Source organism: Musca domestica, unplaced genomic scaffold (assembly GCF_030504385.1).
Source record: "Musca domestica strain aabys unplaced genomic scaffold, Musca_domestica.polishedcontigs.V.1.1 15, whole genome shotgun sequence".
NCBI classification, from domain to species: domain Eukaryota; kingdom Metazoa; phylum Arthropoda; class Insecta; order Diptera; family Muscidae; genus Musca; species Musca domestica.
In genome coordinates this window covers 5,922,879-5,949,653 of record NW_026712207.1, presented here as the reverse complement: position 1 = coordinate 5,949,653, position 26,775 = coordinate 5,922,879, and the positions used below count along the sequence as shown (strand labels likewise).

At 32.4% G+C, this 26,775-nt stretch overlaps 1 protein-coding gene across 1 annotated transcript in view; it reads left to right on the top strand.

Moving 5' to 3' along the window:
• The window catches only part of LOC101888212 (glutamate receptor 1), a 191,261-nt gene that overhangs the window by 41,025 nt on the left and 123,461 nt on the right, over positions 1 to 26,775 (top strand). Inside the window, exons 2-4 of the mRNA XM_059119588.1 lie at positions 1,965 to 2,117; positions 3,099 to 3,226; positions 18,544 to 18,673. Of these exons, the coding sequence (XP_058975571.1) occupies positions 1,965 to 2,117; positions 3,099 to 3,226; positions 18,544 to 18,673 (411 nt within the window). The remainder of the gene's footprint in view (positions 1 to 1,964; positions 2,118 to 3,098; positions 3,227 to 18,543; positions 18,674 to 26,775) is intronic.

The following is a 26,775-nucleotide window of genomic DNA, read 5'->3' as shown; positions in this document are numbered from 1 at the left end:
GGTCCTTAAAAAATGTATTTAAAAATTCACATTTGTGGCAATTGAGGTCCTTGAAAATGTATTTTTAAAAATCAATTTTATTTCTCTTAAAGTCCTTATTTTTTTTTTAATCCACGATTATTAATCTAAAGGTCCTTAAAAAATACTTTTAAAAATCCAAGTTTTTAAATCCACGTTTATTGATCTAAATGTCCTTGAAAACTTATTTTTTTAAAAAATCCACGTTTATTGATCTAAATGTTCTTGAAAACATATTTTTTTTTAAATTCACATTTAATGATCTAAAGGTCCTTTAAAACATATTCTTTTTAAAAATTCACGTTTAATGGTCTAAAGGTCCTTTAAAACATATTCTTTTTAAAAATTCACGTTTAATGATCTAAAGGTCCTTGGAAACATACTTTTTTAAAAATCCGCGTTTAATGATCTGAAGGTCTTTGAAAATATATATTTTTTTTAAATTTACCTTTAATGATCTAAAGGTTATTCAAAAAATATATATATATTTTAAATTTACGTTTAATGATCTACAGGTCCTTAAACAATTAATTTTAAAAATCCACGTTTATTGATCGATAGGCCCTTAAAAAATTATTTTTAAAATCTTTCAAAATTTACGTTTGTCGGTCTTATATATCCTTGAAAAAATAATTTTAAAAATCCACGTTTACTCGTCTGAAGGTCCCTGAAAAAAAATCTTCTTTACAAATCCACGTTTATTGTTCTAAAGGTCCTTGAAAAAATCTCAAATTTGTAGTTCGAAATGGATAGTTCAGCCTAAGACAGAAAATTGTCTGTGCTGGTCCACGTTTTGGTATAGCTCTCATATAACGATACCTCCCGATATTCGGTACTTTGATGATTTTAGCTACATTATTCACCATGTCGTCGTATAGACCCTAATATAACAGCTACATTCGGTATTTTTAAAATTTGAACAGCATTTTTAACGGATTTTATTGTTTTTGAGAGTTTCCAAATTCGTTCTAAATGGTGGAGGGTATTTAAAGTTCGGCCCGGCCGAACTTACAGGTTTTTTACTTTTTTTTCTTATTTGAATATTCTAATGGCTTATGACAAAAGTTGCCTATGCAGGCCCACGTCGTCGAATAGACCCTAATATAACGGCTACATTCGGTAGTATTAAGATTTTATCAGAATTTTTATCGGATTTAATTTTTTTTTTAAATTGCCAAATTTGTTCCATATTGTGGAGGGTACTCAAAGATCGGCCCGGCCGAACTTACAGCTTTTTTATACTTGTTATTTTTAAAAATGTTCTTAAAATATCAGCTAGTCCTTGAAAAATATCTTTCATCAATCCACATTTTATCCTTGAAAAACCAAGTTTTATCCATGAAAAAAATCCTTCGAATTTCCACGCTATATCCTTGAAACATGTCCTTAAAAATTCCCTATTTATCCCCGAAAAATATGTTTCAAAAATCCACGTTTTATTCTCGAAATTGTAGTCGTCCGTTAATCCTTGAAAAAATATTCTTTAAAAGTTCTCGTCATTGGTCCTTGATAAATTCTCTTAAAAAATCTAAATATTGTGTGCCTTAAAATATATTTTTTAATATATCTTTTATATCTTTATCTTTAAAAAAAAATCCAATTTATATCCTTGAAAATTATATTTCAAAATTTCAGGCTTTATCCTTGAAATTTTTTTTTCAAAATTGCACATTTTGTACTTAAAAAATGTTTTTCAAAATTGCCTGTTTTATACCAAAAAAATATTTTTCAAAAATCCTTGAACAATATTCTTTAAAAACTTTGAACAAATATTCTTTAAAAATCCCCGTCATTGTTCCTGGATAATTTTTTTTTTTAAATCTAAATTTCGTGTACCTTAAAAAATAGTTGTTAACTTGATTTTTTCCTTCGTAGAATTTTTCCTTTTATTGAACCAATTACTTATTATTACATATTCCGTTTTTTTTTCTTCTCTCCATTTACAGGTGCAATTTTTGAACAAGGAACAGATGAGGTGCAATCGGCCTTCAAGTATGCCATGCTGAATCACAATCTAAATGTATCCTCGCGGCGTTTCGAGCTGCAGGCATATGTGGATGTCATTAACACAGCGGATGCATTTAAGCTATCGCGTTTAAGTACGTTTCATCCATTAATTTTTATGCTAAGTAAAAATCGTGTTGCTGTTGGTGTTCCTTTTTTTTTGCCTTCGTTGGCTTTCCTGGTTTGCCACGGCATGGCCCGTATTGAGGTCAAGTTGGAACGGCCGCAAAAAACAAAAAAAGAAAACGAACGAGCGACACGAATACTTTTAGCCTTTTTTATGTTGCGTGTCCTTTTTTTATCCTTTTTGTTGCATTTTCATGTTGCATTACTTTCATTCGCTGCGAACAAGAAACTATGGCGGCTACGTCATTCATGGTCGTCGCTCGTCATGACACGATACGCATGACACGCTTTAACATTAATTATGTTTAAGGTCCGATTGTGTTTGGAAGGCATTGCAATTTTGTGTTCGTCTTCTGTTTGTTGTTGTTTTCCCCCTTTTTTGTTGTTATTGAAATCTCTGCTGTAATTCCTTTTTATGTTTGCTTTTAATTGCTTTCCTCTTTTCGTGCAGATTTGTAACAGATTTCAATGCACTTTTTTCTCTCTTTCATTTGTTTGTTATGTTTGATGTGCGAGGAGTTTGGGGCCCATGGTTATTGTTTGGTGGTGGGGAGGGGGGCTGGATTTTATTTCATATCCCTCATTTGCTGGCTTTGTTGTGTTTGTTATTTGTTTTCTTCTCCATCGTTTCTCGTTGTATTTTTTTTTTTTTGTTTCGCTGTTCCATCATTGAATTTGGGTCGATGACTATTGTGTGCAAAAAAAGCATTATTCCCAATATTTTTGAAAATGGTTTTCAAGCCAAGCCAAGCCAATCCAATCCATGATGATGATTTTTGTTGTTCTTATTGTTGTTGTGTGCTGGTATTCAGTGCGTATATTTGATTTTCACTGATATTTATGTTGATTCTCTTTCGTTTTGTTTTTTCTCCTTCTCTCTTTTTATCCCCCTCACATCCGATTCATCAAATGAAACCCTCATCTGCGGCTTTTTTCGGCGGGCCATTCAGTTTGCAATCAATTTTCACGAGGAGTTTACTCAATGTTGGGCGCCGTTTCGCCGGATTCCTTTGACACCCTGCACTCGTACAGCAACACATTTCAAATGCCATTTGTGACACCATGGTTTCCGGAAAAAGTAAGTACAAACATTTTGTTAACAAATATGAAATTGATTAAAAAAAATTGTACCATCTCCCTCCCACCCAAAAAAAAAAAAAAAAAAAAAAATTTTTGGTTCCACACGAATTTAAAATTTTTGAGATTGTTCTGTGAATACATGACACAGTTATGTGAGAGTATGTGTGTTTCTTTTTAATATTTTTATTTATCATCATCAATTCTATCGTGGCAAGGTATTTGGATACGTTTCTATTCCCCAAATGGGTCCCGATGGGGGTTGGAAGCGGGGATGTTATATCAAATGATTTATTACTGTTTTAATGTCGAGGAGACATCAATTTCCAATTGAAATATTTGTAGAACATGTGGGTGGATTTTTTTTGACAAAGGTATCGAATGAGATGTTGTCTCAAGAGGGAGACGGCTTTGTGGGGCAAAGTTTGCCACTTGATTGCCATAGTTAAGAAAATTACTTTTGTCCTATCGAAAAATAGAAGTCTTGAAATGGAATACATTATTGGCTTTGTTAAATTTGGCAGGACAAATTTTTTCAAGGCCGAACACTGAACAATTTTAAAATTATTAATGAAACATTCTGTTACCTTGTCATGAAATTAAAATAATAAATTTAAATGTGTTCGGAATCAAAGTTTTAGTTATAAAAACTTTGAGCCAATATAGCTACAGCAGAACGTCAAAAAATGACTTGAAATGGTTCCTGTGGAGGCTTATTTTTATATTTATTTAAAAAAAATCAAGATTTAATCTGTAAAATTCTCGTCCTAAATGTTTCTTAAACATTTTTTGTCCGAAATAATTATTGAAAAGTTTTTTTTTTCAAATTTTGAGAAACTTTCGGAATAAGAATTTTTACGCAAAAAATCGTGAATTTCTATGTGGGAATGTAGGGACTTCTCAGCACAAGCGGTGTCTTTTTAAGAATTACTTTAAAGACTCGGACTATAAATGATTTTTTTAAACAGTGTTGGCTTGTTTGTTCGTGATACCATAGTATTTTGTTGTTGCAAAATAAACAGGCTTAATCCCTTTATTTTTGTTTTTATAAAAACAACGTTTGTTTATTAAAACAAGGGAACTAATGAGGATTGGTGGCTCTTTCCGAAACCTAGGTATTCCCTGCCTTACCCCCTGATAAATATTACCATCGTTCTCCACTAATAAACAAATATTGTTTATATAAAAACAACAATAAAGGGATTAAGCCTAATCTTTTTTTAATATTTTCCAAATATTTTCAGAAAAAAAAAAGTAATTTTAACAAATGTTTTTCAATAACTTTTGGCCCAAGCATCAGGGATTTGTACAAATATTTTCTTAATCCTCCGGATAAGAAATTAATGAGTTCTTTCAATTATTGTGAAAAGTAGTAGTTGCTGGTTATTTTAATATACTCATCCATATGACATGGTATATATCATTTGATACGGCCAAAACGTGCCTTATTAAAATAACGGATTTAGATCCTTCCGTTTCAGGACATTTGGAGTCGATTCAACGAAGTCCGTCCTTCCGTCCGTCTGTCTGTTTGAAGACGAAGAGAGTATCCGATTTGGTCTAAATATGGTAATATTATTCTCAAACATAGATCGAGTTCGGTGATGGGCGATATCGATCCACTCTGTTTGTAGAGTCAGATTGCCTTCAAATTTCACACATCCCAATAATTTTCTTAACCCTAGGTCTGGCGTAAAGGTGGAATACATCGATCCACTCCTTCTGGTACCTCCCCCACAAAAGTTCGAAATTTTCAAAAATAATATTTTACTGCACAGACAGCGAAAGGACAGTCCGGTTTTGTTCCATCTTTGCAAATCCTAATATTTGCAGCTGTGCTAGGTCAGGTGCAAAAACAGACAATTAATATTTCCATCAACACAAGATATGTTATAAAAATGGTAGAGGTCGGACCACACCTTCGGGTACCTCTTCCACAACGGGTCCAAATTTTGAGTTAGTATGTCTCGCATAAAATGTTAAATAAGGATTGGTCTCTATTTTTCTGAGCACTCCCTCCGGTACCTCCTGCCCCACAAAAATTTTGATTTGCAATTATTCGCATAAAGTTGAAAATAAATATTCGACTTCCTCTAAATTTTGCACACAACGTATTAGATAAAGTGGAATAATTCGATCTACTATATTTGGCACCTCACGCACATTTCAACATTTTCTAAAAATCATTACATACAGGGTGGGATGAAAAACTGCACCATAAATTTTACTTTTTTTAATTTTATTGAATGAAGGCAATAAATGTCGGAAATAGCATCAAATTTTAGAATAAGTTTAGATTTGTTCGAATTGGTTACCTTTTGCACGAATTATGACTTTCAAACGGCCAATGAAACCGTCACACGCTGTCCGAATGTTACACTGAGGTATATTGGCCCATTCCCGGTGAAGCGCTTGCTTCAGGTGATTGATACTTTGGTATCTTTTAGTGCCGACCTTGCGTTTCAAAATATTCTATACACATTAGACCAACGGAGTGGTACCCGAAGATTTTGGTGGCCATTGGGCGCAGGAAATGAAGCGAGGAACCCCATTTTGTAACCATTCTTGGGTGGCGCGTGCTGAGTGCGATGGTCCTGGTGGAATGTCCAAGGTCTGCGGCCAAATTGTTTGCCTGCCCAAGGCTTTAATACACCCTCCAGAATATTTAGTAATATTCGACATTTATTCTAATGCCACGGTCGATTAATACGAGCCGAGAGCGAGCATTGGCTGTTATGGCGGCCCACACCATCACCATGGCCGGCGCTTCTATGTGCACCTGGTGACCAACCGAAGGTGCACATTTTCAGGTGACCTCTTTAGCAAGTAAGCACGATCATTTTGTTTGTTTACAAACTGCTGGACAACGAATGTTTTCTCATCGGAGACGGAGGAAATTAAATTCGTCAGTTCAAAACCTTCAGCCAAGCGAAGCAACTCTTTAGCACTTTTAATTCTATTTTTGGTTCTGTTGTGGTGTAAGTTCTTGCACTTTTTGGAATGTCAATGGCTTTACACCGAGCTCATTTTTCAATATTTGCCAAATAGAATATTGCCATATGTTCAGCTCATGAGCCATTTTTCGGCCACTGCGACGCTTGTTTCGATCAAGTCGCTTCTTTACTTTTCGAATCATTTCTGTTGATGTTGCTGTTTTCTTCCGTCCACTTCCTTGACGTCGCTACTGGCTACGCTACCAGTATCATGGTAACGAGTGATGCTACGAGACACAAAAGATTTATTCGCATTTAAATGCTGGAGTGCTCTAACGATAGCCACTTGCGGGTTTTCAGCCAAATATAAAGAAATTACACACAATCACGCTTAAATTCCATCACGAATAACTTTTGTGTCTGGAAAATTCTCACCAAAATGCTTTTTTACGCTTGTAAACAATATAATAAGCTGTCATTGGAATAATTTTAAGAGGCTAAGAAATGACAGAAATCTGAATTTTGTTGCAGTTTTTTCATCCCACCCTTTAATTTATGACTTCGTGGTATTTTTTTTCCAAAAAAAAAGAACAAATATGAAACATATAGTATATATACCATATCGTTGAACTCTTTCAGGGGGTAAGTACTCAAAAGGAATTCCTTGTGTGGATTGTGAGGCAATTCTCTTATAGGTGGTAATGTTCCCACAAAGTACTTCTTGTGTAGAATTTTAAATAATTCCATTGAAAAAGTGAATATAATCATAAATGCGTATAATAGTTGACTGACTGATTAATCAACGCTCAGGCGAAACGGCTGAAGCTAGAATCTTACAATTGTGCATGTTTGTCGATGGTGGTGGTTCGGGGTGAGATAATTTTTTTTTTTGGATTACACATAAATTTACTTAATATAAATCCACTTTTCGGCATACGAAGCAACGGGTATTTGCTACAATATTATAAATGACTTTCTCTCCCTGGTTTTACCAGAAGACATTTTCAAGAAGCTCCTGACGGAAAAAAACGTGAAATTTCAGACTATTTTGAGAATTGAATAGTCAAAATTTATAGTTTTTAGAAGCCATTGATTTTTGAAGGGCCCTTTTATGATCTTATTTTTTTTTAATTTGAAGGTCTTCATTCCTTTAATGATTTTAGCGAGTTCTTTAATTGGCTTCATTCTAAACAAGTAAAGAAGGTCCTAAAGTCAGGCGAGGCCGACTTTATGATGCCCTACACCACTTTGCTAATTTATTAGAGCTCCACATAACAATAAAAAGTTTTTATGCGAGAATTCAATCATATACGCTAAGATTATAATTATATAATAATTTAAAGTTCAAAGGACTAAATATGGCGAAGCATTTGCATCTTTTAAATTCGAATATGTATAGCCCATTTGGTGCACAATTTAGTTCAAATCGGATAAAAATATATATAGGAGCTATATCCAAATCTGAACCGATCGATCGATAAAAATTGGCAAAGATATTTCTGAGCTGTATTTGATATATTTCCCTGAATATCGATGTTACGGAGTGCATATTACGGCAGTGGGTAACAAATACAACAAATCGGATGAACAATATATATGGGAGCTATAGCTATATCTGAACCTATCTTCACCAAATTTGTCATACTAGCCTCTAGACTCAATTCGATCGTATGTGCAAAAATTCCATCCCATTTGGAAAAATATTAGAGGTTTGGTGCACAATAAAAGGTAAATCGGACGAAGTTATATATGGGAGCTAAATCCAAAACTGAACCGATCTCGATAATATTTAGCAAAGGTATTTCTGAGCTGCATTTGATAATTTTCTCCAAATATTGTTGCTACAGAGTGCATTTTACGGCTGCGGAGGACAGAAATAACAAATCGGCAAATTTGGCATACTTATATACAAATCGGCAAAATTCCATACTATTCGGACTGATATAACATGTTTTGTGTACAATAAAAGGTAAATCGGACGAAGATATATATGGGAGCTATATATAAATTTTGACCGATTATCTCCAATTTGTGCAAAATTTCATCTGGATAGGGCAATAAATGCGAACTGTACTTTGTTTACAAAAATACATGGACAGACGGACAGACAGACCGACCGACGGACATGCATAAATCGACTCAGAATGTGATTCTATGCAGATCATCAAAAGGAACTATGGGTCTATCTCGTTTCCTTTTGCCTGTTACAAACAAATGCACAAAGACATAATACCAAGACCACTTTGTGGTGTAGGGTATAAAAATTGAAAAATAAAAAAAAAATAAATGAAAATCTTGAAAAATTTGAATTTGAAAAATGAAAAAAATCCATTGAAAAATTCTACTGAAATTTTTATATTTCGGAATATTAGTTGTAACAGTTATATAAGGCTAAAAGAAAACTCGAACCTTTATAGCCAGTTATCTGCCAGCAAAGACGGAACCTATTACGAACTCCAAATGTCAAGTTTAAGATAATTCCTTCTAAAACTATAATCAACATAATCAACATTCCGTTCAGTATATGGGGGTTATACGTAAACATGGACTTTTTTAAGCAATTTCCTTCCAATGAAGCTGATATTCATTATGAGCTCCAACTACTAACTTTGATAAAAATTCGATGAAAATATGAGGCAAATCATTAAAATACCAAATATAGGGGTACATTTAAATGGGAATTTATATAGGAACAGTGTAAGATGAAAAAACTGCAACCAACTTCAGACTGCTGTCATTTTTAAGCCACTCGTCCGACGGCTGTTAAAATATTCCAGTGACAGCTCATTATATTATTTACAAGCGTACAAAAGAATTTTGGTAAGAATTTTACAGAAAAAAGATTATTCGTGATGGAATTCAAGCGTGATAGGGTGATATCTTTATATTTGGCTGGAAAACCACAAGTGGCTATCGTTAGAGAACTCCAACATTTAAATGTGAATAAATCGTTTGTGTCTCGTACCATCGCTCGTTATCGTGATACTGGTAGCGTGGCCGGACGTCAAGAAAGTGGACGGAAGAAAACACCAACATCAGAAGAAATGGTTCGAAAAGTAAAGAAGCTACTTGATCGAAACCCGCGTCGCAGTGGCCGAAAAATGGCTCGTGAGTTGACCATATCGCAATATTCCATTCGGCAAATATAGAAAAACGAGCTGTTTGTTGTGAGTAAGGCCATTGAAATTCCAAAAAGTGCAAGAACTTACAAAACAACCGAAAGAAAATAGGCCCAAAAGAGATAAAGAGTTGCCTGGCTTGGCCGAAAGTGGTGAACTGCCGAATTTGGTTTTATGCGATGAGAAAACATTCGTTGTCCAGAAGTTTGTAAACAAACAAAATAATCATGTTTCCAAGCCAAAGAGGTCAGCTGAAAATATTCACCTTCGGTTGGCCACCAGAACCCAGACGCCGGCCATAGTGATGGTGTGAGCCACCATAACAGCCAATGGTCGCTCTCGACTCGTATTAATCGACCTTGACATCAAAAAAAATGCAGAATATTATCGCTAAAATATTGTGGAGGGTGTATTAAAGCCTTGGGTACGCAAACATTTTGGGCGCAGACCTTGGTCATTCCAACAGGACTCAGCACCATGGCACTCAGCACGCGCCACCCAAGAATGGTTACAAAATGAGGGTCCTCCAGAGAACAATCCATTAGATTATTATGTCTGCAGTATTTTGGAAAGCAAGGTTGGCTCTAAAAAATACCAATTACGAAGACGTGGACCTGCATAGACATTTTTCTGGCATAGATTGTAGTACTCATTACCAGCTTCAATCGAATTTTGGGGGTGGGGTTGGTACCGTTATATGGTGGCTATACGATATCCTTGATTTATATAGACAGGGGGTAAGGTACTCAGAAGGAATTCCTTGTGTGGATTTTTAAAATGTGGCTAAAATCATCAAAATAACGAATATCGGAAGGTACCGTTGAATGTTGGTTATACGATATGGTGGACATATATACACAATTATCTTCTAGGTAGCAAACTTCTCAGAAGGAACTCCTTGTGAGGATTTTCAGACAGTTTCAATGAAAAGTTTAGTTACAATCATCAAAATACCGAATATATGTGTATGGGGGCTATACGTTATCTCGGACCTCAATTGGCACTTCACTTATAAGTGGTAAAGTTCCCACAAAGAACTTCTTGTGTAGAATTTTAGATAATTCCATTGAAAAAAGTGAATGTAATCATAAAAGGATATAATAAGTGACTGAATGATTCATCAACGCCCAGTCGAAACGGCTGAAGCTAGAATCTTGAAATTGTGCATAAGAGTCGATGGTCGTGGGTCGGCGTGAGCTAAATTTTTGTTTTTGGATTACTCAAAAATTCACTTAATATAAATCAATTTTCCGCCTACGAAGCAACGGGCAGTTGCTAGAATATTATAAATTACTTTCTCTCCCTTGTTTTAAGATGATATTTTCAAGAAGCTCCTGACGGGGAAACACGCAATTTGAGATTATTTTAAGAATTCCATGGTAAGAATAAAATGTCGGAATGTTTAAGGAATTTTTATTTTTTATTTTTATTTTAATGATTTATTTATATATATTTTTTTGTTTGTTTGTTTTCTTTTTGTCGACAAAAATATTGATTTTAGGAATTTTTTTCAAAACGCAGTACAAAGAAGTCGTACATTTTGTAGGCATATTTTCAAGGACTTTTTGCTAAATTTTCTTTTTTTTTTAATTTTTTTTAAAGACTTCGTTGTTTAGATTGTGAACATTTATAGCTTTTGCAGAAACATTGTGGATTTAGTAGGCTCTATTTTTTCCATTTCAAAAAAGGGAGCTTTTAATCACTTCTTTCCAAGATATCTAATTTTTTAAGTATTCATTTCAAGTTATTTTGCATTTTTGATGAAAATTTGAAAAACTGCTTTCCAAGTCAGATTGGATTTTTAAACGAATTAATTTCAATATATCGTGGATTTTTAAAGAACTTCATTCCAGTGAATCAGAATTATTTTAAGGATTTTATTTCAAGAAATTTTAGATTTTTAAGAACCTTATTCCAAAAAAATGGTGGATTTTTACTTAGTTCCGAGAAACCTTTGATTTTTTAAAGGGCCATTTTGTGTGCTTTTTTTTAATTTTAAGATTTATATTCCTTTAATGATTTTTTAGGGATTTCTTTCCAAAAACAATTATTTTAATTGACTTCATTCTAAAAACAAGTAAGCAAAGGCTACAGTCGAGCGGGGCCGACCGTTGAATACCCTACAACACTATAATAAACGATACAGTTTATATAGGCGAGATACTCGAAAAAATTCCACAAGATATTGTGTCAAATAATAAAAGAAAACCATCAGGTTTCGTTCTCTAATTTTCGAATAATAGCAACTTTAACTAATTTGCTCATTTCCAATTTATTGGTAGATGTTGCACGTAAATGGTCTTCCTAGATCAGGAACCAATATTTCCCAAAGACCTATAATCTCTCAGAAGTGGCAAAAGATTAACATTTATTATTGGTTTTTGACTGAAACGCATCTATATGAGATACAGACATTTGACTATATTCTTCAACGAAATCAGCGTTAACGAAATAGTCAGAAGTGCGTCTTTCCTGTGTTTGTGAATTCTCCAAAAAGTCACTGGAATGGACATTTTCGTATTTTATCTACAAAAGTTGGCAAACTATTTCACTCATTGAATATTTTTGGATGGACATCTGAAACTGCTTGGCTTTTGAAATGTGCGGTAATCCCCATTCAAATGTGCGTGAGGATCGGGCGATAATTACGATCTGCTGACAATTTTGCAGTTTTTTGGTCCATTTCAATCCCTAAATATATGGCGATCATCTCCAAAAAGAGTAGGCTTCTATTCTGACCCTCATCTTATCCCCATGCAAAATTTTGTAAGGATTGGGCCATAAATGCGATCTGTATATGATATCCTGATATCCTAACTACTTAGTTTTGTTAGCTGTAGAAATATTATCAAATGTTTAATTCAAAATGAAAATATGCCAAAAATATGACAAAATTAAAAAAATATGAGAAAATGTTACAAAATCAATATTTTTATCTTTAGAGAGAAATTTTTATGCGATTTTTTAGACGTTTTTTCTTTCCTGCCAAGAGGCCATTCTGAATTAATTGGAACTGTCGAAATCAGTTCAGCCGTTCTCGACATATAAGAGATCTTTCAAGCATATCTTCTTTGATAGACATGTATATCGCACATATTTTGCTATATATCCGATTTGTTGGATGTTAACATCAATGTAAATGTCAGAAGTAACCTTGTTATGGCTTTGTGATTTCGCCGGGATTTAAAATATTCGAGGTTTAATGAAAAATTTTGAATTTTTTCAATACAAAATGGATGGTCTATTTTACACGCTAAATATTATCCGATGACCACCCAATTTGGTAGGCTTCTTTCCCGCCCTAAACTCTAGCTACATGCGAAATTCCGCGTCGATTGGTCTATAATTGCGACCTGTATAGCTACTGCAAAATCCGACATTTTTTCAGTATTTGGTCCATTTCAACCCCTAAACATTTGGCGATCATCTCCAAAAGAAATAGTCTTCTATTCTGACCCTAACCCCACCTTCGTGCAAATTTCGTTAAGAACGGGCCATAATTGCGACCTGTAGACATTAAACATTAACATGAACAGACGGACAGACGGACGGACGGACATACATAGCTAGATCGACTCAGCTCGGAGAGCTAGGAAGATCTATATATACTTTCCTATGTGGGAAACCAATATTTCGAGGTGTTACATAATTTTTAGCCCAATCAAACTTATAATACCCCCAACACATAGTGTTGTAGGGTATAAATATTAAAAACAATTATATAATGAAGTCCTCCATTCCAAAAACTCGTGGATTTTTTTTTTTAATTATTTCATCCCAAAATATAACTGATTTTTAGGGAATTCGTTCCAGAGAATACTTTGTTTGTTTAAGTACATCTTAAATAGCTTTTAATTTTTAGGTATTTTCCGAAAATTTAGCCTTCTACAGCTTAATTTTTGTTGGGAGTATCACGCAATCCTTAATGGCTTAATTACCAACATATTTGTTGGTTGTATACTCTATATTTTTACAACGAATAACAAAATCTCCTCAGATAAACTGGGGGATATAAAATTTCCTTTCTTCATAAATCATAATGTGAACGAATAAAATCCTTTTCCTGGTACTGCTAATTCTACCGAAAGAGAAACAAACTTTTATCGGCTTTTCTGTGTTAAATTACATAATCTATCCTCGTTTATAACAAGCGATTATTATATTTTGACATTACAATTGTACGCCTAGTTATTTTTCCATTGTTTTTTCTTTTTTTTCGTCTTGGCAATACCCGTATTTTGATTGTCCGACCGAAAGTTATTGTTTTATTTGTCTTACTTGGATGGAAGTCCAACAAATTTTCCTGGAAAACCATTAAAAATGAATTGTTACATTGTTGTTGGCGTACTGGTTGTTGTTTTTTCTCATTGTGCCAAATATCCCACCGATATTACGAAATGTTTTTAAGCAGTTTATGTTTGTTATTAAACTAGTAAGCTATTGGCAACGCTTTTCGCCATGGCAACTTATCCGGCCGCTGTTTTCTGTGTTTTTTTTTTTTTTTTTTTTTTTTTTTTTTTATGCCCTTTGTTCAAATAAATGGCAGAATCCACAAATCATAATAATTTCATGAAATAAATGACCATTCTCTGCTGTGCCCGTTCACCAAAGCCCATGAGAAAACAACGGTCATATAAATCTAGCGTAGGATAAAGTTGTAACAATAATGTGCGAAATAACTGACAAACCCAAGGAAGATGAGGACAAAAAAAAAAAAATAGAACGGCCCACCAACCGTCATCAAATAATAATGATGACATTTTGATAACGATAATTTAATGACAATAAGTACAATTTCCAGAAAATGACAACAACAAATTTAGATAACAACAATAATAAAGAACATGTTCATCTACCAGGCTCTCCAACTCTCCTGCTGCCTATTTTTGTTTAAGACATAAAATAACTTTACAATAACATCAATTACTTGCCGTATCAAAGGAAACGTTTGTCAATTTGTTTTGTAATTCATTTCGTGAAAAGTCGAAATTAAATAGAGATTCGTGGAAATTTCTTTAATGAAGAATTTCAGTTTTTTCGTTTCGAATAGCCAGAAAGTTTCTTTTCAAGGTCGCCAACTTTATAGCAAAATTACCAAAATAAAGTTTTTGTTTGCCATACCTTCAGTCCTATAGCAGTACCAAATTTAGATATGATTTTAAACATCGTGGTTCATATGAGACTATCGGAAATGTACTTTTGGTGAAAGTGATCAGCAAGACCGCCATCTTCAATTCTTGATTAGAGAAGGAAATACGTTACGGTTGTGGGGCCTTAAATATTAAATCGGCTGAAGCATACATATATATGACAGTCGATTTTCACCAACTTTATCACATTTCCTTCTAGGCTGAAGTCGGTATGTGTCAATATTAAACTTATGACTCCCAATAAAATTTAAATCGAAAGGGAAAGAAACGACTAGTTAAATTTGGAAATTTTCATCGGACAATTAATGCGAAGTTTACTTCTAAAGTAATATTCATAAAAAACCGCCTCTTTTGCCTTTCACGGAACTATTTTCAAAAAACGTTTTTTGGCCTTCTTGAAAATATTTTTAAACAATTCTCATACATATTAAAAAACTCCAAGTGGGCAAAGGAAAAAATGTCCCCCGGAAATATTCTCAAAAAATGAAATTTGAAAAGATTTTGTCTCTAAGAAGTTTAGTGCGTTCGAAAACATTCTCAAAAAATCACAAGTCTGGCGTTAACCTTAAAAATATTATATTCCGAAAAATTTGCTCATGATTGGCTCTGATAATTTCCCAGAAGTGTCCTCAAGAAACTTCTTATCTGGGCCTAACAAAAATATATAGTTATAAAAAAAGAATCCAAGTGACCAAGAGACAAAAAGCATTTCTAAAATATTCTCCACAAAAAAAATTCTCCAATCTTTTTCTAAGAAATTCAAAATTGCGACTCTGGTTTTTTCGAAAATATTCTCAAAAATAAAAAAATCAATAGTCTGGCGTTAACAGGACCTTCAAAATATTGTCCAAAAAACATCGTTTCGTTTTTAAAAACACTCCTACTAGGAACTTCACAACAGTCAGACCGATAATCGAAAGAATTTTCTTTGAAAAAAATATTCTTAATCCTATAGGAAATCCGATGTATTTTTAAAAAGTCCTTCAATATTTTGTGAATCAACAATCCAAGGTCTGATAATGTATACAAGCTATGAAAAAAGAAAACATTTAAAGCTATTCTCAAAACTTCATGAACCTCTTGAATATCCTTTAAAAAAATCCAAGTTTTGAGACTCTGATAGTGACTCAAATTCATTCATAAAAATCCGAGACTTTCACACTTCCTCAAATATGTTTTCTAAAAAACAATTTGAAAAAAATCGGATAGAGATTTGTGTATTTTGTCTAGTATTGTTTGTTATTAAAAATTAGGTAAATTGGTCCACGTTTTCGTGTACGCCCCCCATATAACAGTAGATAATCAATATTTCGCCGATTTGGCTTAATCCGTTGTTTCTGTAAAAACAACAATGATGGGATTGAGTCTAATTTTTTTGTAACAACAAAATAACGTTATGCCATTGTGGAGGGTATTGCAAGTTCGGTCTGGCTGAAATTAATATATATTTATATATATTTTTTTATGAATTGTTTACAATTTTTTCCTTAAACAGATAGCAAAAAAATTGTATAACCACTTACATCACTTTTTTACCTAGTGCCGTATTTCAAGATTACTGGAAAAATGTTAAAAAATCCTTACAGAGACCGTACAGGTCGACTACAGGAAGTCTGATGTTGCTTAAAAATATGAAAAATATATACCCAGTAGTAGAAGATCCTTTGCAAAATATGCTTTTAAAACGTTCCAAAATTTCCAGAACGAAATGCTTCATGATTTTTGCAGCATTTTCCCCTCAAAAAACTGTTTCAAAAAATCATTTGAAAAATTCGAAATTCTTTGAAAAATCCGTAAATTGTTTTAAGACTTAACGAGAAAAGGTCTTATGCTCTCATGCTCAAATTTCTAAACGTATTATCCAAATAAAAAACTCGTCCCGGCCGAGCTTTGAACGCCCTCCACCATTTAGAACAAATTTATCAATTTTCAAAAAAAAAATATATAAAAAAAAATCCGTTAAAAATTCTGTTAAAATTTTAAAAATACCGACTGCAGCCACTATGTTTAGGGTCTATACGACGACGTGGACCTGCATAGGCAACTTTTGTCATAACTCATTACAATATTAAAATGCGAAAATTTTCGGTGAGAATTTAGCTATCAAAATACCAAATATAGTGAGGTACCGTAATACCTTAACAATTTTCTATCAAAGACATAGAAGTATAAAGATAGGACAAGACAGAGTAAAATATGGCAACCCTGTGAAATAGACCTCTGTTGTTATGATATCGTAACAACATAGTTACAAATGTTAAGCAATTTCAAACGCTCAGGCCATATGCAATTATTTGGGAAGGTATATGGAATAGAATTTTGAAACCAATATTTTGGATTATCCAAACTTTTATTTGTCATTCTTTCCTATAATTGTGTTTTTTATATTAACATGTCTATGCCATGAGCTGTTATTCATGGTAGTATAGCCACAAACCATTTGCTCAGAATGCATTTTGTCTAGTCTTTACCATTTTAGGTCTTTGTTTCTATCATAGGCTGCAGTATCCATTACGAACTTCAAATACCAAATTTGAAAAAATTCCGGCGAATAATGTCGCTAAAACCATTAAAATACCGAATATCGGGAAGTACCGTTATATGGGGGCTATACGAACACGTGGACCTGCACAGACAATTTTCTGTCATAGGCTGTAATATTAATTAGGAACTTCAATTATATGGGGGCCATACCAAAATGTGGACCTACATGGCCCATTTTCTATACCAAAATTCCTACTGACATAATTTACATTGGAGCTAAATTTTATCAACCTGCTTCATTTTGACTGACGGACTGACATTGCTAAATCGACATATAGTTTTATGCTGATCTAGAATAAATATGCTTTGTGGGGTATACGATGTATATTTCGAGGTGTTACAAGCCGAATGACAAACTTAATATACCCTCCATATTATATTGGAGGGCATAAAAAATTGATGGTCTGGTTATTTTAAAAAAAGTCTGGAAAAGTATTTAAATATTTTACATTTGAATCAAAATCTGCATCAAAATTAAAAATTTTTTGTACACATCTTACAACGCTTCAAAAATATATTCTATATTTAAAATCTAAATTAGATGGCAATATATTCCTGGAAATCTTCCAAAAAAATTTCTTTAAAAGCACATTCATTCTTGTTGAAAAATCCTGTTAAAAATCAAATAAGAAAATAACTCGTTTTAATATTGCCAGCAGTTTTTTCAAAATATTCTTATAAATGTATATTTGTGGGCGAAAATTATGACTCCGGAAATTAATAGACTTTCTGCATCGCCTTTAAACTGTATAATTGAAAACTCCCCCATAATGTTTTTTTATCCAAAAATCCTTTCTTCTTTAAAAATATACCGAAACGTGCCATGTTCAATAAGGTGTGGTTGCGGAAAATTTTTAACGAAGGTAGTTTACTAATCCGCCATTAATTTATTATCCAATCACCAGCAGTTTCTTTGATAGTCCATTATGAGAGAACGTTTGGCGCAAACAAAAATTTTTCGTTCTACAAATTCATAAAATTACTGCGTATAATTATCACCTTACGCATATTTACGATGCTCTATGACAAAAACCAGTAATGTGTATGGTATACTGTTACGTATACGTTGTGCGAATGAAATATTGCATAAAGTATACGGCACAGCGGCATATCAATTGAGATATTTTACAATGACTGTAGTTGCTTCATAACTTTTCTAAGACTCCATAATTTCTGTATTTGTGACAAATTTATTTTTTAGCTGGAAATGCTATCCTAAGGCTCCCTCGTACCTAATGGCAATGACTTTTGTAATTAAAAATATGATTCATATAAATTAATTGGTTCATTTGCACAAATTTTATGAAGGTCATTTAAATACTACCACAAAACAAAAATATGTAACCATATCTGCCAATTTAAAACTGTAATCAATTAACATTTCACCTCAATTTAAATATTCAATTAATATTTATTTTATATAAATTTTTCCATTTTTTTGTTTTGTCCAAGAAAAAGTTTTATTAATTTTGTGCTTCTGAATAAAAAAACACACACTCACACGCATGCACATTTGCATGCCAACGAAAACAAACTGGGTTATTCATAATTTATTTTCTCGCTTCATTACAGGTGCTTACACCATCATCCGGTTTTCTGGACTTCGCCATTAGTATGCGTCCGGACTATCATCAGGCAATCATCGATACAATACAATTTTACGGATGGCGTAAAATAATTTATCTGTACGATTCACACGATGGTAAGTGGAGCACTTATATACATATATTGATATACATACAATACCATATATATGTGAGAGATAGAGACAGAAAAAATACCCATATAAAAAGGAAACAAATTCACAGTGTGAATGACCATTATATGGAGAAAAAGGCAGGATTGAAAAAGAGCTGTTTTTAATTACAAGGCAAATATTAATAACACTAACTGAAAGGAAAAATTCTTATATTTTCTTTTAGTTATTTTATTGTGTGTTTGATTTATAAGGTAATTGTTAAGTTACGCTCTATATTCCATTATCTTTCTGATGTTTTTATTGGAATTTTCCAAAATCGACTGTTTATTATTTTTTTTATTAGACAGGCACACCCAGCAGAAATCTCAAAAATGTTAAATTCTTCGGAATTAATTCTAAGATTATTCATTTACAATATTTAACCTCTTTGACCCTCATAGTAACACGAAAAAAATCTTAGAATTTTTGAATTTGTGGCTCAGATTCAAAAAAGCTTAATAAATAAAAATAGTTTCATAGACAACATATAAAAATATTTTCAGAATTTTGCCAAATATGTCAAAATTGTATCTCTGATGGTCTTCTCGAAATGCCATTGTTTTCTCAACCAGTATAAATTTGGATTTTCTTTTTCTCAAAATATACCGTTTTTATTTTCTTCAAATTTAATTTTCGAAATTTGAAAAAATCTTCTTTAAAAGTCCTTTGGTCCTTGAAAAAATAATTTCCAAAAATCCTTGAAAAAAATATTCTTTAAAAATCCAGGCTAACATGTCCATTGGTCCTTAAAAAAATGTTCCTAAAAAATCCTTCAAAAAAATATTTTCTAAAAATCTACGTTTATTTGTTTTTGGTTCTTGAAAAAATTTCCTCAAAAATTCTGGAAAAAATATTCTATAAAATTCCACGTTTATTTGTCCTTTGCTCCCTAAAAAATATTCCATAAAAATACTTGTTAAAATATTCTTTAAAAATCCACGTTCATTTGTCTTTTCATCTTTGAAAAAATATTCTTAAATTTTTTTGGTCCTTGAAAGAATTTTCTTCAAAAATCCTTAAAAAATATTCTTTAAAAATCCAGGTTTATTTGCTTTTTGATCCTTGAAAAATATTCTTCGAAATCATTTAAAAAATATTCTTTAAAAATCCATGTTTATTGGTTTTTTGGTCCTCATAAAAATGTTCTTTAACAATCCTTACAAAAATATTCTTTTAAAATCCTTGTTTATTTGTTGCTGGCCCTTGAAAAAATGTTTTTCATAAATCCTTAAAAAAAATTCTTCTGAAATCCTTGAAAAAATATCAATTAGAAATCCACGTATATTTGTCTTTTGGTCTTTGGACAAATATTACTCAAAATTAATTGAGGAGGTCTTTGGAAATATATTCTTAAAAAATCCACTCTTATTGTTGTTGGGGTTCTTGAAAGAAATAAACTTTAAAAGTCCTTGAAAATATATTCTTTAAAAGCCTTTGAAAAATATTCCCTAAAATCCTTGAAAAGGCATTCTTTAAAAATCCAAGTTTATTGGTGTACGGTTCCTTGAAAATATATTCTTTAAAGGTCTTTGAAAAATATTCCTTAAAAATCCTTGAAAAGGTATTCCTTAAAAATCCACGTTTATTGGTGCACGGGTCCTTGAAAAATTATTTATTGGTCCTTGAAAAAATATTTTTTAAAAATCCAAGTTTATTGGTCCTTGAAAAAATTCTTTAAAAATCCACGTGTATTTGTCTTTGAAAAAATATACATCAAAAATCCACGTTTATTGGTCCTTGAAAAAAATATTCCTTAAAAAATTCACATCCGTTGATTGGATGATCTTGAGAAAATATTTTTAAAAACTAAAAGAAATAGTCCTTATATTCTTTGAAAAACAATTATTTTTTCTCTTAATAATTTTTCTGCAAACCACTGTCTAGCTATGTACATTTAATATACAAATAAAGCTTCCACTTATATATGCATGTGTGTAAACACACATACACACACAAATATAAAAAAATACAACATTTTCATATGTACACAAGCAAATACACTTAGTTATACAAATAGCAATCATGCCGAGATTGCTGAAATTTCGTTGTACTGCTTTTGCTCTCGCTCTCGTCTCCTGTGCCGAACGGCGAACGGCCTTGTCCTTCACAACCAATATTAATGTTTATGTGTGTTTATTAATATTAAACGTAAATACAATAACAAAAACAATAACCATAATAATAACAGCAACAACAACAACATTTATGTAAGAAACTCGCATAAAATCTCAAAATAATTTTTCTTATACAGATTTCTTTCCCATGGGATGAGAAAGAGAAAATGAGAGAGAGAGTGAGGTTATGGAGAAAGCCATTATTTTGACAGCTTTAATAAAATAAGGAATACATGGTAGTAACGATCTCCAATGGTAATTGTAGAGGAGGGAGGAGAGGGAAAAATACACATGCCAGCAATGATATGACATCCATTAAGGCAAAGAAAAAAATTAGAAAGAGGACATTATTGATTAATGGACAATCTGTTGAAAGTTCATAACACAACATTTATTTCCATTAGAGACTAACGAAGCAATGTTGTTGTTTCTTTTTTGCGCTTCTCGACTTTGTACCGAAATGTCTGACAGAGACTAGCAATCATAATTAAAGGAATTTATTTCTGGCATTCCAAAACACAAGCTCACTCACACACACGCACACTCACATATGGCATGACATTCATCATTGGCTAAGGAAAAAAATATTTTACTCTCACACACACACATTCATGCAAGTCGTACGAATCATGGCCAAGTGAAATATTTGCCAGACAATGAATGAATGAATGAATGAATGCCTGATGTGAATGAAGAAGTATGACTTCACAAAAATGGAATTTAATAGACTACCAGACTAATTGGTAATTTTCTTCTTTAAATGCATTTCAAAACAATTTGCTTTAAGCATAATTAGAATTGGATTTGTTTTTCTTTGATTTTGATAATGGCATAATTGTAATTATGCTAAGTATTTTGAAAAATATAATTGTAATTAATTATTTTTGTGTAATTGGATTAAAATTAAATACTTATCAACGGCAAATGGGCTTTACAACTAAACGTGTTACCTGGCAATAATTAATGCTGTACGAATTTGTCTTATAATTCTGGGAAGTGCTCAATAAAATGTTAATAAAAAAACAATCTTAAGTTTATGAAATATGTTGAAATAATAACAACTAACGGCCGTAAAAAAATATCCGCAGAAAATCAAAAAATTTTAATATTAAAGGCCTTTAAAAAATTAAGAAGACATTGCTGTTGGTTTTAAAGTCCCTTAGGAATAAATCTTCTGAGATCCCTCAAAACATATGCTTAAAAACAACGATGATAACCTTGAAAGTCCTGCAAAAATATCCGTTAAAAATCCATGATTATGGCTTTCAATGTCCTTCAAAAATATCCTTTAAAAGTCCACAATTATAGTTCTGGGAGTCTTAAAACTCTACGATTATAGCCATGAAAGTCCTTGAAAAACATCCTTTGAAAGATCCACGATTACATTTCTGAGAGTCCTCCAAAAATATGCTTAAAAACAACGATGATCCACGATTCTACGATTATGGCTTTGAAAGTCCTTTAAAAATTTCCTTTAAAAATCCCAATTATAGTTCTGGGATTCCTCCAAAAATATACTTTAAAAAATCCACAACTAGAATTTTGAAAGTTCTTCAAAAATATCCTTTAAAAAACACGTTTATAGTCTAGAGAGTCCCTCAAAAATATAAAAAATATTGCCAAAAAAATCACATTCATAGTTTCTGGAAGTAATTCAAAAATATCCTTTAAAAATCCAAGATTATAGATTCGAGGGTCTTTCAATTTTTTTTTTTTTTTTTCAATATTTTTTAAAAAATCCACAAATCTATGTTCGATAATTCGTAAACAATCTACATTATTGCTCGCTAGTCCTTCAGAAACATCCTTTAAAATTCCATAATTAATATCCACTCTTCTAGTTCTGGGAGTCCTCCGAAAATATCCTTTAGTCCACGATTATAACCTTGAAAGTCCATTATAAATATTGCCTACAAAATTCACAATTATTGCTTTGAGAGTCCTTCAAAAATATCCTTTGTAAAATCCACGATTATAGTTATAGGAATCCTCCGAAAAATATTCCTAAAAAAATCCAGGAATATAGCCCTGAAAGTCAAATAAAAATACTGCCAAAAATTACAATTATTGCTTTAAGAGTCCTTCAAAACTATCCTTTAAAAATCTACAATTATATTTCTAGTAGTCCCTTAAAAAAAATATTCTTTAAAATATCCACGATTAAAGTTTTGAAAGTCAATTAAAACATTATCTAAAAAATTTAAAATTATAGCCCTGAGAGTCCTACAAAAGTATCCTTTAAAAAATCCAAGATTATTGTTCTGAGACTCCTGCAAAAATATTCTATAAAAATTCCACGATTATAGCTTCAGAAATATCCTTAAAAAAATCCACAAATATATCTTCGAGGAATCCTTAGAAAAACCTCACAGCAGCCTAGCCATTCTTTACAAAATCAACGATTATAGCTACAGAAATATTCTTAAAAAATCCACAAATATATCGTTGAGAAATCCTTAGAAAAAACTTATAGACCCCTAGCCATTCGGAACATTATTTAAAAAATCCACGAATTGAACTGAGAGGATCCTCCAAAGATTTTCCTTAAAAATTCAGTATTACAGCTCTGAAAGTCCTTTAACTTCTTTAAGGACCCACAAGTTTAACTTTGTTTGTTCTTCAAAACTTTTCTTTAAAAAATCCATGATTATAGTTCTGCCAGTAGTTGATTAAAAATAAATGTTCTCGTTTATAGCTCTTATGGTTCTTAAACAATTATTTTTAAATTATCCAAATCTGGTCTGTCTAATCCTTGAAAAATATTCTTTAAAATTTAACGATCGAAAATCTAATCTCTCTTTGAAAAAAAAAAATTAAACACTCCACGTTTCATATTTTGACTTGTTATTGAAAAAATGCATAAAATCATCATTATGGGTCCTTTGTTGCAGATTTAGCCTTCACCTTCCGAAATCAACCGTGTAAGCCGAATAAAAAATTGAAATATTCTCAGGGATATTAACCTTCAAAATAAATGAAAATTTGAAGATATCCCTTGAAATATTCTCAAGGATATCTTCAAGTAATAATCTCGCTATAATAATAATTTCTCTTGTATTGCAATACAGCATACTTCATTATCATTGTGTTTTTTCTTCTTCTCTAGACAAATGAACTTTCAACAGTAGCTGGCCTTCGCAGGCCTCACGTCTTTTCTTTGTCAAGTTTCACTTTTTTCACATTTCACTTGAAATGAATATGAATGCCTCTCGCTTGGTAGCGTTTATGAAGTAAACGTTTCATAAAACATAACGATTGTACCTGATTCATAACACACGCACGGACACATGTGCAAACTGTCAAGCAGCAAGCCAGGCAGCAGGCTATGGATAACCTTGGCACGACCCTTGACTTTGTTCTCAGGTTTTGCATTTAATTCTGTTTTCTATTTTGTTTATTCCTTTGAGTGAGGGAGGGGTAAAAATCGCATGGCATGAGAGTTGTGTCCTTTAGAAATGTATATGCAACAACTGGTAAATACAAATGTCAACTCAATTTCAAAAAAAAAAGAGAAAAAAATCCATACACGAGAGAAGAGTAACACACAACATGCCTGCACTCATTCGCCCCCAACAACAGCAGCAACAACATTGCCTCTATGGACTATAACTGCTATTCATGACAACGACAAGATTTCTACTCCCACACATGGCAATGCACCTCCACACACACACACATGGCGGCTACCATTCACTCACCTCGACATTATCTTGGTTCGTTATGCTGCCATAGCTACAGCTACGGTTGCATACAACAGGCCTCAATGTTAGTGTGAAGTTAACTCAAGCATGTCGGATGAATGCAATGCCAGAGTTTTTTTTATTTCTTTTGCATACAAAACGGTTATTTATAAAATACAAAGGATATTTTTACTCCAGCTGTTGTTATAACTGCAAATAGAATAGAATGTTGGCACTAAACAAGAAGAGAAAAAAACCGAACTTAATTCTATAGTAATGCCTCTCACCGGCCTTCTGCACAGTAATAGCATGAGGCACACGTTCGAAACAAAAACCCCCAATGGAAGATGTGCGAGTTCAAGCCCCAACCCCACCTCAAGGTAAAGGATACGAACTTCGTGTTTCAAGTTAAATTGCAATTGTTTAGTTGCTGACGATGGCACACACACACCAGAAGTAACAGCAGAAGCAGCCTCAGCAGCTGGATTTGGGGAAGCTAGAAGTACATATTTGTATGGTGTAAATGTAGCTTAACGTCAATTACAATTTAAATGGTGCAACACTTCACGGTGTTAGTTTACACTCGACGTGTGGATTGTTTGTCTTTAAGGAGAGGGGGTTGGGTTGGGTGGATTTTGTATTATTAGATTTAAAAGACAAGGAAATATGAGATTTTTGGATGATTTTCAGTAAAACTGGAACTGGAGTAATAATTGGAAAGGGAGGCACTGATAGCCCTTAAAAAATATGCAAGCTCGCCACTGCGAAAATATTCTATTAAAAAAGACAACTATGTATTTGATTCCACGATTCCAAAATATTGGCTTGGCTCATCATATGACCACCCGTCATTAGAGTCTCACCCAGATATCGGATCCGTAGTTTTGGGTCAAATATCCAAGTATCCGGCTCCTTCCAAAAAAAAAAAAATACTATCTCGGAATCAGGATGCAAATACCTACCTTTGGAAAAAATATAAAATTTATCGAGAATTTTTACTAAACTGGAATTGTTTTAAAATACTTTTAGGAAAATTTCAATTAAAAAATGTTTAAAAAATTGTCAAAAATATTTTCAAATATCACAAATAGTGAAATTATATTTTTTGGAGCACTTCAAATATATCAATAAATAATCCGCGAATATAACTTTCGGAGTCCTTAAAAACAATTTTAAAACAAATTCACATTCATAGCCTGGAGTGTTTATAAAAATACTGTCCAAAAAATTCACAACCATAGCTTTAAGAGTCCTTCAAAAATATCAATAAAAATTTGACGATTATAGTTCTGGGAATCCTCCAAAATATCCTTAAAAATTGACGATTATAGTTTCGATAGTCATTCAGAAATATTCTTTAAAATATCCACATATATATCTTCCATAGTTTTATAAAATTCCACGAATAAGCTTCGAAAGTCCTTCAAAAATATTCTTTAAAAAATCCACAAATATATTTTCCATAGTTCCTTAAGGAATCCTTCGGAAACATTCCTTAAAAAATTCTGAGTCCCTCGAAACAATTCTTTAAAATGTGCACGATTATAGCTAAAAGAGTTCTTGAAACATTCTCTTTAAAAAAACGGATTATAGTTTTGAAAGTCCTTCAAAAAAATTAATTACCTCCACAACAATAATCGTGGATTTATAAGGAACCTTCTTAGGGACCCTCGGCCAATAATCGTCGATTTCCAGGACTCTCAGGCCAACAATCGTGGGTTTATTTATTTATTTATTTTTATTCAAAGACACTTGGTCCAATATTCGTGGATTTTTTATAAATACTGCTTAAGGACTACCAGGCAAATAATGGATTGGATTTTTTAATATAATTTTTTCAGGACTGTCAGGCAAATAATCGTGGATTTTTAAAGAATATTTTTGAAGGCTAATAATCGTCGAATTTAAAAAAAAAATATTTTTGAAGACCAATATCGTGGATTTTTGATAAATTTTCTTGAGGACCATTATTGTCGATTTTTACAACATTTTTTTAAGGGACTCTCAGGTTAATAATCGTAAATTTCTAAAGAATTGTTTTGAAGATAAATAATCTCCGATTTTTAAAAAATATTTTTGAAGGACTTTCAGGCCAATAATCGTGGATTTTTAAAGAATATTTCTTGAGAATTTTTTTGAAGACCAATAACCGTGGATTTTTAAAGAATATTTCTTGAGAATTTTTTTGAAGACCAATAACCGTGGATTTTTAAAGAATATTCTTAAGGACACTCAGGCCAATAACCGTGGATTTCTAAGGAATAGTCTTAAG